At 36.6% G+C, this 15,138-nt stretch overlaps 1 protein-coding gene across 2 annotated transcripts in view; it reads right to left on the reverse strand.

The window, feature by feature from the left end:
- Positions 1-8,170, reverse strand: part of LOC125651912 (ankyrin repeat and death domain-containing protein 1A-like) — a 54,136-nt gene extending 45,966 nt beyond the window's left edge. The window contains exons 1-2 of one of the 2 annotated variants that reach the window (XM_048880762.2): positions 8,016-8,170; positions 389-461 (exon numbers count right to left, since the gene is read on the reverse strand). In XM_048880762.2, the coding sequence (XP_048736719.1) occupies positions 389-461; positions 8,016-8,039 (97 nt within the window). In that variant the 5' untranslated portion in view covers positions 8,040-8,170. Of the gene's footprint in view, positions 1-388; positions 610-8,015 lie in introns of those variants that run through there. The other variant, XM_056166651.1, reaches the window with a different exon arrangement.
- Positions 8,171-15,138: the final 6,968 nt, after the last annotated feature.

Here is a 15,138-nt window from a genome sequence, read left to right on the forward strand (position 1 = left end):
TTTTTTTAATTCTGTTGTTTGCTTTTGCTGGGATGTTTTTCTGTAGAATAAACACAATTCTAACAAAATTTATCATATAAAATGAAAAGTAAGCAGCTACCTTAAAAGAACAACTGATAAGGGGAAAACTACCACCATGAGGTATCAAAAGGAGGAGGGGGGGGGGGGGGGGGAGTTAAACATCACGGAAACGCGTGCCCGTTGTAAACAAGGAAGGGCACTTAAACCGAAACTACAGTATCTGAGTTGAAACAAGTACATGTGCTGTATTCATGCCGACAGGTGCTCTGTAAATGTAAGTGACGTGAGTTTGTGAACATAGTTCCCAAAGAATAAAGGACAATGTACGTAATTGCCTTTTTACAATAAAGAAGAAGTAAAGACTTACTGGAAGAGGGTTCCAAAATGGTGGACATCGCACAGTCATTTTCCTTCAACGTCTGTCGCAGTTCTTCGTCCACCTGTTAAAAAGCAATTTGTAATATCTACTTCAAAATCACCATGCCAATTTGAAAGAAGAGAAAGTCCGCTATCCCATAGCTTCATCGGGACTGCTCAGGTGTGAACGAACATCGACAGTGATGTTTTTTTTCGTTGTCTATAACCTTTCTTGTGGGTGAATGATTGAGGGAACATCACATTACAGCTCTGTGTCTTATGCAAGGATGTGTATCGTTTAAATAACCACTGCAGTGAACAAAAGAGTCTTTTAATCTGATGGACGCGATAACACAACAATGTAAGTCAAGTTCAACACGTGTCAGAGGCGGGTAATAAATACAGACATATGCAAGCTATTTTTATTACTACATGTAATAGTTAAAGATTTCTGTAAATTTTCATGATCTCCGTTTAAAGTACACGGACATTGATGTGTTGTTATACATTGTTTAACGCCTCTCTCTCGAGAATCTTTCACTCATATGGAGAAGTCACCAATACCGGCGAAGGGCTGCAAAATTTTTAGCCTATGCTCGGCGCTTACGGCCTTTGAGCAGGGAGGGATCTTTGTCGTGCCACACCCGATGTGACACGGGACCTCGGTTTTAGCAGTCTCATCCGAAGGACCGCCCCATTTAGTTGCCTCTTGCGACAAGCAAGGGGTACTGAGGACCTATTCTAAGGACTGTGTGTATGTGAATAATGTATCTATTAATATCAATATATATGAAGTGAGAGCATTATCAGCTGTCTCGTTAGGATCCGGGTTAGAATAGGTTCCCGTAGGTCCCGTGTCGCGATAGGCGTTGGCACATTAGAGACCTGCTACAGCCCTGATCTCTAAGCATAGGCTATCATGCTGTATTACTTACAGCTTCTGACGTCTATGAGTAAAAAATTCTCGACGGGATATAAAACAATCAATCAATACTTGTACAATATTAGCCACTCTATTGTATAGAAAAGAATGTTTCAAATTCTTGATGGGATGTTAAACAAACAATCAATACTTTTACAATATCAGCCACTCTATTGTATAGAAAGGAATGTTTCAAATTCTCGACGGGATGTTAAACAAACAATCAATACTTTTACAATATCAGCCACTCTATTGTATAGAAAGCAATGTTTCAAATTCTTTTGGTTTCCAAAATGTATTTGTGAACATAATAAAAAAAACTAACATTGTCTTTGAAGCTCAGAATTTCATCAGCTGTATTATGTATATCGATAGACTGTAACAGAGTCCGGTTACAGTTGTTCAGTACTACATGAATATGTGTTTTCTGTGTGTTTCATGCATTGATAGATTTGATGGCTAACTCTTTGTTCATCGTGCAGTGCAATTGTCTTTGTTTTCCTTTGTCATTTGTTTCTGTGAGTTTGGACTTTGTGCTTCCTAATCCTCTGTGGGCCCCAAAATGGTTGAATAAACATTCTATTCTCTTTTACTACTTTGCACGTTCATTTATTGATTGTTCCATAATCTTTGGTTATTCTTTTCAAATATTCAGGCCTTATATAAACTAACCTACAGTGGTAGGTTTTCTAGGCGTAATGTCGGAAGAAAAGGTTTGGTAATTCACCATTGTTGTTATCTTATACAACTAGATATATTCTGTATATATAATATATATATATATGTGTGTGTGTTCATGTACTAGATGTATTCCGATGAGTTGTATAACTCAAGGGCAATAAAGAATTGAATTGAATTGACTAGTGTCATGATTCTGTGGGGAGGGGGAAAAAAAAACAGGACAAAATGTTCAAGGTCACTGCAAAATTAATTACATTTACCATGGAATCTCACTAGATTTGATAAGTTGTACAGTTTATGATAATTCTGCATTTCATTGTTTCTTCTAGAGTCCCTGCCTTTAGCAAATAGCTTGTGGTTTGAGACTCCAGGCATGTCTAGTGGATTATAACAACCGAACGAACTTTTGTTTGTTGTCTTACGATCCATTCGAGAATCTTTTACTCATGTAGAGGCGTCGCCAGTGTTAGGTAAAGAGCAACAAATGTTCTATGCATGGCGCTAAGAGGGTTCTTGAATGTGCCAATGTCTACCTTTTAATTTCTACTAGCTTTAAAACTTACATAGTATCATTAATTTGTTGACTTTTAAAAAGTTTCGAACTTTTGATTGGAATCGATTTTCGCGGAAGCTTTTTCCGTAGAAAAAACCCAACCCAACAAAACCGCAATAAAGCTAAAAATTGGAGAAAATCAAGGTCACATGAGTGTTTATTACCACAACAAAATTCTACTGAAAACATTTACCTTGGTTGACGCACAGGCACGCCGAATACAATTAAAACTACGTATATGTACCACCTATTCTGTGTTAGTAAATCAGAAGTGATGAAATAATTAGAAAGGTTACGTGAGGAATGTGTACTGGTTCCCGTTGACAAAGCTTGTAACAACATGGTATTTGTTTGTTACGTTCATTATTGTAACAGTATTTTAAAAGAACTGGGCTCTAATTCCACGTTTGTTACTCCAAGTTCCCTTTCAAAAGACAAAATTCTTCAAAATCACGTCACATTTAATACCTCAGTCAATGAAACAAATCAAATTCAGTTACCACACTTAACCTCTACCTTCACAAAAACCATTACACCGGTCGCGGTAGCTCAGTGGTAAAGCGTTCGCTTCGTAACCGGGAGGTAGCGAGTTCGAGCTTCGCTCGTGCCATGGCCGCATCAAACCTAAGACGTAAACAAAGGAAGTGCTTGCTCCTTCGATGAACGCTCGGCATTTAAAATTGAGAATTTCGCATATGAACTTTAAAATACGGAGGTCCCGAGTAGCGACAGGCGTTGGCACGTTAAAGAACCCTCACCGCTACGGCCCTGAGAGTTACGCGTAGGTCTAAATTTCTGGTACTTCACCTAGAACTGCATCGTCGGAAACCCACGGTCGTCGCTCTCCGTTTACTTCCCGTGGGACACAACGCCGATGTTTTCGCATAACGCATTAAAATGCATGACCTTACGTGACCTATCGAGGACCAATGGGAATCGCCGTAAGTATTCCCTGAACTCAAAGTGTCAGCTGTAATGGTGGCGCCCGTGAAAGTGAGTGTGTTTTGTGGTGCTACTATCAAAGATATATAGATGAAAACTCCAGATTTGGCACCCAAAATGGCTTATTATTTTGGGTAATACTTCACTTTCACATGTGCCCCCCCCCCCCCCACCCACCCCTTGCCGCTTCTGGTATGTTTATAATCATGACTGCTTCATGGCACGTGAATAAAATCAGTCATGCATAATACAATTTAAAAATAAGATGCAAAGTTGAATTAAAATATGGTCTTACAATCCCTTTCACATGCTATTCTGTAAATAGCGTACATGTAAGTGAGACATCAATTGTGTTTACACGAGAGAGGTATGTAAAGAAAATCACAATTACTGGCTCAAATTGTGCCGACAACACCAGTGGAACAAATTACGGCAGTACTTTAAAATACACAAGTAAGTTTAACATACCTATATAAACCGATGAAATACCAAGTCCGTTAAAAAACACATTGCTCCCGTATGATGGATAAAAGTGGCGAGACTACAAGAGCTCAAAAGGCAAACCTGTACATAGACTCGTGCGCAAAAGTAAACGTTTGGTAACACAGACTTTTGCCTCCCATCTTTATAGACACAAATACACCCGCCGCTTCAATAATGCAGATAAAGCATCTCGCTGAAAGTTTTGTAACTTGTCTAACTTAAACGTAGTCAAAATCTTTACTTGGAAAGCACGTTTTTCTATGCTCCCGAGGACTGGAAATAAGGGGCTTTTTCATTGGTTGAATGTCGCAATAAGGAATGGTAAAGCGACCAATCGCATATAGAAGCCGAGACACACCTTCCAGCGAAAATACTGGAGTTGTGGTCCACGGTAGGTAAACGGAGAGCGACCAAACGTGGGTTTCCGAAGATGCTACAACTGGTGACGTCTCAATATGAGTGAAAAATTCTGGACGGGACGTGAAAAACAATCAATTAATCAAAACCCTCACAGCCATACATTGCAGGATTCAATAAATATTCTATCAAGTCCCTATCTTTACTTTATTCGTCACAAAAAATTAACATATGTGAATAAGAAACTTCACACTTTCTGTGCCACAACATATGCAAAAAGTGGGGTGAATCAAATGTGGTTTCTAAAAATTCCAAAGAACGCTTAGTGATTATGAATCACAAAACTATTTCATAATTATCAAAGTTTTTAACACTTTACACCGCCATTCCCCTCTGAGCATTTTGACATCATAGACACTCGCTTCTTTCGTAAAAATGGAACTCGGAAATATCCATATTTTGTTATCAGTCATTCAAAAAATCATTTTGTTAAACACCATTCTAATTCTACGCTCAAGTACTCGAAGGTTGATATTAAAAGATGCTGAAGTTTTTCATTACAATATCTTCGTAGTCTTTGGTGATTGGGTTTTCCAGCAAACCGTCGGAATTCCATTGAGCACGAATTATGCCCATTCAAATGCTTCTACATGGGAAGAAGCAATATCTTGCTGTGGCCTTCAACTCGACTTTTAGATATGTCAACGTTTTATCTATTAACAAAATTAACTTTCATTCATACATCGATTCGATATAACGCAGTAAACTCGAAATAAAGACACCACGCTTTCCATATCAGCTTCATATTTGGATTTTATTTTAAACATAGACTAACGTTAACGGCAAGCTTTCAACTCATGACAATCGTGACAAACGGGATGAATTCACGTTCTCCTTCATCAACTTCCCACATTTATGTTGCAATGTTTCATTATCAACTGCATATGGTGTTTAAGTCTTTCAACTGATTTGATACGCGAGAGCATGATCTGAGTATAATCATTTTTAAAAATCATGATACTGTCGTGTGTGTTTGATTGACACTTGTGACCTAGAAAATATTCGAGACGTTCTATTTTTAGAACGATGTTTGTCACTTCAATGTAAAGATTACGTAGCTCTTGTTTTACCATAACAATGTACGTTCTAGAAACGAATGGTCTTCAAAATTCATTTTTGGTATAAATTCACTGTAAAGTTTGTGGTATTAAGCACAGGATCTCGGAAACATCGAATAAGATCTGACGATTTTGGATTGAACAGTCGGTTTGTGACAGTTTACACTGGGAATTCAGCACGGCGTTAGAACATCATTGGACACTGATGTTGCATACCTATTGTAAGTTAGTAAGTTATTGATATATTTTTATTTCAATAATTGTAAATAAATTGTTAAATAGCTTCGTAATTGATTTTTACTGAGTTTATTTAGAGTTATTCTGACCCATAACAGAATCTTTCTAATCTTTCCTGGAGGAGCCCCCGGTTTCGAAGTACAACTTGCATGTATAGCCTTTAACTCGTTGGACGCCATCTTGAACTAGAAAAGTTTTTGACTAGACTCATTTATTTCCGGTAAACCTATGCGTGTTGGGATGAATTAATGACTTCACATCCGCAGCTGCAATCGGCACGCAAACACCCCCAACCCTGTTACTACAAGTACTCGATAAAACCCGTTCATTGTTATGCTTTTTTTATTTGTTCAGCATGGAAGCTTTCGATTGACCACCCATGACCTAATTACCGTGACATAACTGATTGTCTGAAACAAGTAACTCACATTGTCCAACAGGACATTGATAAAATCAGCGTCTGAGACACAGACACCCGACCACTGGATCGTGTACCCGACCCCTCTTTCCCCATTTCCCTAACACAATAAATGTTGGGAATTTTAAATAATGCAAGTTTCTCTCTTCAGAATCAATATACTTTTTAAAAATACTGTATTGCAAGATGACAGGCGGCTTTTTTTAAATACTTAATGAGACTGTGATCTGACTACGTAATTTCAAACATCGATTTTTAAAAAGAGAAAAATCACAATCAAATTTATTGGGGAAATACAGAGGGGGCGGGCACGGTCCAGTGGTTATGTGCTTTATGGTTTGAGACGCCAATCTGGAATCACAGTTGTCGTTAAATCAGAGAAGCTGTCGTTATGCAATTGTCACTAAAAATGTCTTGGGTGCACATACACATGGACGTATGTTACAGGCCAAAGTCTTCCTGTTTTTAAATACCTGGGTTTGTTTTCTTCTTAGATATTGTCTTTTATACATGTATAGAGAAATTCACAAAATCCCATATGATCAGAAATGAGATTATGTGAAAAACTTCAGCTGCTCCGTAATTGTGGTTATAGCAAAACACATTGTTAGATAGACATAAATCAGTGGAAGCCGCATCGATTTCTTCCGCAAACGGCGGGCAATTATGGCATGATAGGCAGGGGATATAGACAGAATTTTAACGAGGAAACGAACAAAAATGAAGACAGTAAATTAAAATTCACCAAACTGGATTTGACATACCATATGCAGAATGGAGACAACCCGTCGATTATAAAATGCATATGATTCAACTTTCTGAGGGATAGATAGATAAATAGATAGATAGATAGATAGATCTGTGCGTAGCAAATGCATGTACATGTATGTACAAATGTACATACATACCTGTTTACTATGATTGTATTTTTAAATAAAGAACAAATGATATAAATGTACATGTAGCTACCTTCGCAACCAATCACAAAGGCTACATCATCTGAAAAGATCAGAGGAATTCCAACATCTGTCCAGTTAAAACGAGTCGACCTAGTTATAAAACGAGTCGACCTAGTTATAAACGAGTCGACCTTGTTATAGAATTTTAACGAGGAAACGAACAAAAATGAAGACAGTAAATTAAAATTCACGAAACTGGATTTGACATACCATATGCAGAATGGAGACAACCATAAAACGAGTCGACCTAATTAGACCGTGCCAAACTTAAAATGAGTCGACCTAGTTTAAAACATGTCAAACTTAAAACGAGTCGACCTAGTTTAAAACATGTCAAACTTAAAACGAGTCGACCTAGTTCGGCGAGTGTAGACTTCAGCAGTGTGTTCTTTATCATGGGAAAATCCATCAACACTCATCGCATAAATGATCGATTAATATTTACAATTTAATTATCGGAATATTTTCCGACAGCAATGATTCAGAAGCTGTATAGCTAAACCTGCGCGTATTTCTATTGAACAAACTCTGAAATGAGAGAGATTAAAGTATTGCCGTGTTAAGGGGACAGTGGTTGTAGTACTATGAATGCAGACCGTGATATACGATACACTATGTAGATAACTGTCTGCATGTTCGGAACATCCTCAATATATTAAATATTCGTTTCTATTTAACACAGAGGTAGAGAGAGTATATTTCATGACAGAAACTAACATTCTGAATTTAAACAAAATGACAGGGACAAATTGCTCTATGAATAGATATATATTGCCAATACCAACAATCCGAGAAACAATCACCATATCATCTACCTATAATTATATTCAATATTGCTATACACTGTTGTGGTATAAAAATCAAGAGCTACCGATAAAGAGGACTACTATAAATATTTATGTTCGAAGAATGCGTTGAAATATAATGACCACAAAATAGCCTAATTACACCATTTAATACACTTTACCCTTGGTTGGCGCATAACATCCATTGTGTTGACGTCACAATTTCAACGCGTCTATCTATGCACTGTGTCAGTTTAATAATTCCAGCCTCCATGATATATAAAGCATGATTATTATCCATGAAATGTTCCTCGAATAATGTTACTGATAATTATTTCATCCACGATGTTGAGGAATGATTTATTGATGTGATTTCAAAAACAAATCGATGACAGCAAGCACACAACAGAAAACTGTTGACATCTCCACTCCAAAGCCCATAAGGCGTTTCGCCATTGGCAAACGTGTCCTATATCTTATATTTGCCATTAGCATTGGTGTCCTGTGTATGCATATGTATTCACAACTGAACTCTGGTTTAATGGAGCTCCAACGAACAGTTGGGTTTGAAGTGGAATTAGATGACTCGGGGGTATATTCTACTAAATGTTATATAGATTTTAGAGCTGGGTTGTATGTAGAAACTATTGAAATTATCAAAACGATACAAATATTCAAAATCATGGAAATCAATCGGACACGGAGTTCCTCCTGTTATGTTTTGGATTTACCATACATTACCATCATTCTTCCCGTTTACAACAATATCAGTTGAATAAGTGTGCAACGTGTGGAAATCTCCAGCCTCACTGCCCCCCCCCCCCCCCCCCCCCCCCCCTAAATACAACCAGAGAGTATATATGTCTCTGATATGTAACGTTTTATCAGAGCTATATGTGCCGTATTCTTTGGCTATCTTATCGTAGGAATAAAAAGCATGTATTTGATATCAAGCTATATAAGTTATACACTTTCTGCAAATTATGCAACTAACTCAATCGGATTAAAAATTAATCAAGCTAATTTCCTATTTAATTATGTATTCTTAGAGTCGGATAGTGAACGCCCCATTTCGAAATATTTCTGATCACGTGACGTTGCACGCGGAATTTCGAAAGTATATAAATACAAGGCATCGTGAAAGCGTGTACGGCCTGCAGGCTGTTGACGGGACACATTTAGCGATACAGACAGTCAGACAGAATTAATTATAGGGTAGAGAGAATCACTTTGAGCAATGGAAGGGGAGTTATATTTTATGTTTAACATGAATTCACCACTCCGTACAACTATATACCGTAACTCCAATGATGCTTCTAATAATATTTTTCTCGCGCGCTTGCGCACAACCACCATAAACGTCACTACATCATAAATATGCACTAGAAAATCATCATTTTATCTTGACATTCAGTAGACCAGTACTCCTTTAATAATTAATACCCGTATATAATTTGTCGAAATTGTCAAATCGTATTATTTTTCACAATGTTGTGTGTTTGTTTTAGGTCCCGTCGAGAATTTTTCACACAAATTAAAACTCATGATTAGCACTCAGGACCGTAGCAGTGTGGGTTCTTTAACGTGCTAACGCCTGCCGCGATACACGACTTCCATTTTTACAATCATATCCGAAAGACCTGTGATTCTGACTATTAAATGCCGAGCGTTTGGCGAATGAGCAATCTCTACCTATGCTTAGGTTTGACGCGGCCGTGGCACGAGCTCAATCTCACGACCTCCCGATCACAGAGCGAACTACACAGGGACATGTAGGAAGTTAAGCTCAATCTCACGACCTCCCGATCACAGAGCGAACTACACAGGGACATGTAGGAAGTTAAGCTCAATCTCACGACCTCCCGATCACAGAGCGAACTACACAGGGACATGTAGGAAGTTAAGCTCAATCTCACGACCCCCCGATCACAGAGCGAACTACACAGGGACATGTAGGAAGTTAAGCCCTTGGTTGGTACCAAAGGGTACTAAACAATTAGCATCCATATTTAATAGGTAGTGAAAGTAGAACGGGTGAAAATGAAGGTATGGATGACCATTAGAGAATCTGTGAAAATTATCAGATGAGACATTTATAAAAAACAGGTTTTTTTTCTAAAGGTATAATAGCAGAGATGTGTAGAGGGTCATTCATCCTATTATCAACTTTTTTTTGTCAAGTTATGAAATACCTGGGTCAGTTCTGATTGGTTGTTTTTCATCTTCTAACAACTCTTTCTTTTATATTTCATTTCGACAGATCAACTAGAGCACCTCTGTCGATTGTATGAAAAAGAATGTAATTAGTCGATTATATGTTGAAAAACTTATTTTACTGAAAAATTGTAAGTACAACGAATTTAAGAAATGTTTGAAAAATGCCTTACAAAAAATTGAACATTCAATTTTTTGTAAGGCATTTTTCAAACTTTTGTTAAATTCGTTATACTTACAATTTTTCAGTAAAATAAGTTTTTCAACATATAATCGACTAATTACATTCTTTTTTTGGGTCTCAAAGCTCAACCTCTTCGAAGGGGTGAACTTGTTTGTATAAATATAGTATTTAATTATAAGAATTATAAGATTTTCCAGACGGTGTAATCTAACATTATTCAATTTACCAAACAAAATTGAATTTCTGCTTGTGTTTATATCAGTATCTAATGTAGACTTTAACCAATGTTCTACCTCAAACCAAAGATCTTTTATTAAATAACATTCTGAAAACAAATGATATAATGTCTCTAGCAATTGATTGCAGTAAGAGCATAGTGTAGAGTCTTTGATACCACATATATTCAGGTAGTAGTTTGTAGCAGGTACTCTGTGAAGCATTTGGAATTGAAACCACTGCAATTTTGTTTCTGCAGTTGTTTTAAAAGGAAGCATATAAATAGTATCCCATTCTTTTCTGCTAAAGTTGATACCATTTTCAATCCATTTATTTTCAGAAGTTGGATATTTTTTTCCTTTGAGATAAGGACATTATACATAGCTTGGCAACCTTTCTTAGATGTGAATATTAGTTCAATAGTAGAGGGATATCTGATATTGTAATCTTTTAAAATAATCTTATTGTTCTGTTGTATGTATTTCTTTATTGCTGTAACAAGACCTGAAAACTGGAGGAAGTTTACTTTTCCTATAGACATCTCTTTAAATTCTGTAAATGACATAAATGAATTGTCCATATTACATGTCACCAATGTGTATTATATTATCCTTCAAGAACTCATTACAGGGTATTTGTAATTTATCAATTTTTAGGTCTGGCTTATACCACAGATGATCACGTGCAATATTTTGACGATTATATTTGTCTGCATTACTTATATCAACCCAGCTTTGCAGAGTATCGATCCAAAATTTGTTACTTGTTTTGTGATTTAACAACTCTAAGTAATTTGAGCCAAAGTTCAGAATGCCTGAAATTGAAATTCCAAACTCAGTTTCAAACAACATTTTCCATTTAGAATTATGAGCTGTGATTAATCTTCTGATCCAACTAAATTTAAGTGCAATAATAAAGTTGGTGTAATCTATCATTTTAAGCCACCATCTTTGTAATCCTGTATAATTGTGTTCCTTTTTATTTTCTCTTTTTTCCATCCCAGAGAAATTCAAATAGTTTTTTTCTTCTTCCAATTTCTTAATACATCAGAAGGGTTAGGTAGAGTTAATATCAAATGATTCATTTTTGGCACAATTTGTGTTTTGATGACAGCAATTTTGCCAATCGGGATTAATTTTCTTGCTTTCCATTGAGCAAGTATTTTGTGTATGTTTTCTAGCTTTTTGTTGTAATTCATGTTTATCATTTCGTCAAGGTTTATAGAGAATTTTATTCCTAAGAGTTCAAATGAGGTTTGGTTCCATTCAAATTTCCATCTTGAGTGATGATAAACATCTCTGGAATTTATTTTACCACCTATCCAAATCAACTTGGTTTTAATTACATTGATTCTTAACCCTGAAATGTGTGCATATCTATCTAGAACTCTTAGTATAGCATCTAGAGATGTAGATGAGCCCTCACACCTTAAAGACGTATCATCTGTGTATTGTGAAATTTTATATTATTCCCCATCGATTACTATACCTTTAATTTCTTTATTATTTCGAATTAGAATGCCTAGAATTTCTGCGCAAAGTAAAAATAGATATGGCGAAATTGGGTCTCCTTGCCTACAGCCTCTTTGAGGATGGAACTATTTTAAAGTGATACCATTTTGAATTACACATGATGATATATTATTGTAAAAACATTTGATTCAGTTCTTAATTGAACTGCCAAAGTTAAAGAAATTTAATGCCTGGAAAATGAAGTCCCATGCTATTGTGTCAAAGGCTTTTTCGAAATCAATTAGCATTAGAAGTCCTGGAATATGTTTACACTCTGTATACTTCATAATGTCATAGACAAGGTGTATATTCTCCCCAATAAATCTACCTTTCAAAAATCCTGTTTGATCTTTGTCTATAATTTTATTGAGAAATATTTTTATTCTCTCAGCAATACAGCCAGACGCAATTTTGTATAGTACTGATAGTAGAGTGATTAGACGCCATTTTTTAGCTCACCTGAGCCGAAGGCTCAAGTGAGCTTTTCTGATCACATTTTGTCCGGCGTCCGTCTGTCTGTCTGCCCGTCTGTCTGTAAACTTTTCACATTTTCATCTTCTTCTCAAGAACCACTGGGTCAGAAGAGCTGAAATTTACCTGAAAGCTTTCTGGCATATTGCAGATTCAAGTTTGTTCAAACCATGGCCCCCGGTGGTAGGATGGGGCCACAAGGGGGGATCAAAGTTTTACATACAAATATGTAGGGAAAATTTTTAAAAATCTTCTTCTCAAGAACCACTAAGCCAGAAAAGCTGAGATTTACATGAAAGCTTCCTGACATAATGCAGATTCAAGTTTGTTCAAATCATGGGCCCCGGGGGTTGGATGGGGCCACAATAGGGGATCAAAGTTTTACATACAAATATATAGGAAAAATCTTTAAAATCTTCTTCCCAAGAACCACTGAGCCAGAAAAGCTGATTTTTACATGAAAACTTTCTGACATAGTGCAGATTCAAGTTTGTTCAAATCATGCCCCCCCCGGGGGGGGGGGGGGGGGTAGGATGGGGCCACAAGTGGGGGGGGGGCAAAGTTTTACATACAAATATAGGAAAAAGCTTTAAAAATCTTCTTCTCAAGAACCATTGGGCCAAAGAAGTTGACATTTACATGAAATCTTCCTGACATAGTGTAGATTCAAGTTTGCAAAGGGTAGTTTGGGCCATAATAGGGACTATTAGGTTTTACATGCAAATATATATGGAAAGTCTTCAGATATGGGCCAAGGTGACTCAGGTGAGCGATGTGGCCCATGGGCCTCTTGTTTAAGTACTGTCTGTCTTTTTCTGGTTTGGGGATACATGTAATTATTCCCAGCTTATTGATATTTGAAAACTCGCCCACTTCACATGAGTTATTAATTGCTCTTGTAATAAAGTGACTTAGATCAGACCAAAAGAATTTGAAAAATTCAGCTGTGAAGCCATCTGGTCCAGGACTTTTGTCATTTTTCATATATGCTTAAGGAATTTGAAAACTTCAGAGTATTTTATTTTACCCTCTAGACTATAGGACTCATCATCTGTCAGTTTAGTTATTTCATATGGTTCGATCTAGGAGTTTGAAATACACTTGGAGAAAAAGAAATCCCATTAAGCAAGCCATACTTGACTTTTTCCTCATATCGGAATCAGTAATTCCTTTTATACATGCAGTTGACCATGAAAACAGTTACAGATCTGATCACGCTCCAGTAGTCTTGACCTTAAAATTAACAGACTTTAAACACGGAAAGGGATTCTGGAAATTTAACAACCCCCCTTTTAAAAACAGAATATGTAAATTCAGTAAAATCCAAAATTAAGGAAACAAAAATGCAATATGCGGCCCCTGTCTACCAATTGGAAAATGTAAATGAGGTTAATGATGCTGAAATAGAATTTCGGGTCCCCTGACTACTTATTTTTAGACACACTACTAATGAATATTAGAGGAAAAAACAATCTCTTATAGTACATATAAGAAAAAAAAAACCAAAAGGAAACAAAATAATTTAGAAAATGAAATAAAACTTTTGGAAGAAAATTTTGATGAAGAATCATTGAAAGTTTTAGAGGAAAAACAAAAAATCTGGAAGAAATTAGAGCTCAAACACTTAAAGATAATTAGGGTAGAATTTACTTTGCCGATCCTCGGAAGTTTACGCAATGCGCATGTCACGTGACCCACATCCTGGTTGCTATGCAAAAGTAAACATTTCGACGCCATTTTCCCCCCGGTGACTTGCAATTAAAACAGGTTCAGATAATGACATTAAATAGCTTACCTTATAACTGAAAATCATCCAGACTGTTATTAAGAGTGTTAGTTACATCTGTGAAAGGTAGACTTTTCTTAATTTTTGGAGGTTTGGGGGCTGCATTTGAAAGCTGTGTTTTTGTGTCCGTTATAAAGTCTGAATTTGCTGATTCTGGATTGTAAACTTCTTTTATAATTTGGCAGAAAGTGATGAAAGGGTCGATGGATTCTTTTAGAAATATTTTCCTGAAACAATATTGTGCAAAGTAGCTACCATACAGTACTTTCTGAGTTCCGTGAGTTGGCAAAGATTTTTTAAGTGCCCTATACGTTGATTCGATCGTGTTTGTGTGGGCACCGGAATTCCGATCCACAAAATTAACGGTGTGGTTCACAGTCAAATGATGGAATCCTTCTTCACTGAGAGAGCTATATGCTCTCCAACAATCGCTTATGATAGTTGTGCCCGGCCTTATGTGCTTCTTGATAATTGTCACCAGAGTATCTGCAGTTCTGTCTGCCACGCTGACCAAAAAAAACAACAAAAAAACAATTTTTGGTATCCCTCTCAATTCCTCCAAACACCCACACCCCGTCCACACGTCTTCCTTTGTGATATTTCCTTTTCCCAAATTTTGATTCATCAAGTGCAACAATTTTTCCAGGCCCCCGATGATGTTACTGCCGTATTTTTCCAAATATACTTCACACACTTCTCGTCCAAAATTATACCAATCTGTTATAGTTTTTTTGAGAAATTTCCAGTCCATGAATTACGAAATCTTGAGCACATTTATAAACCCAAAAAATAAGTGATAAAAATGATTTTTTTCCAATGTTAAATTGTGATTTTCAAACCAAGATGACTTTCTAATCGATACTTTCCTGTTGCATTTTTTTGTTCCTACATCTCCAAACGTGGCTATCGCTACTGTAAGACGA

Source organism: Ostrea edulis, chromosome 5 (assembly GCF_947568905.1).
Source record: "Ostrea edulis chromosome 5, xbOstEdul1.1, whole genome shotgun sequence".
Classification (NCBI taxonomy): Eukaryota; Metazoa; Mollusca; class Bivalvia; order Ostreida; family Ostreidae; genus Ostrea; species Ostrea edulis.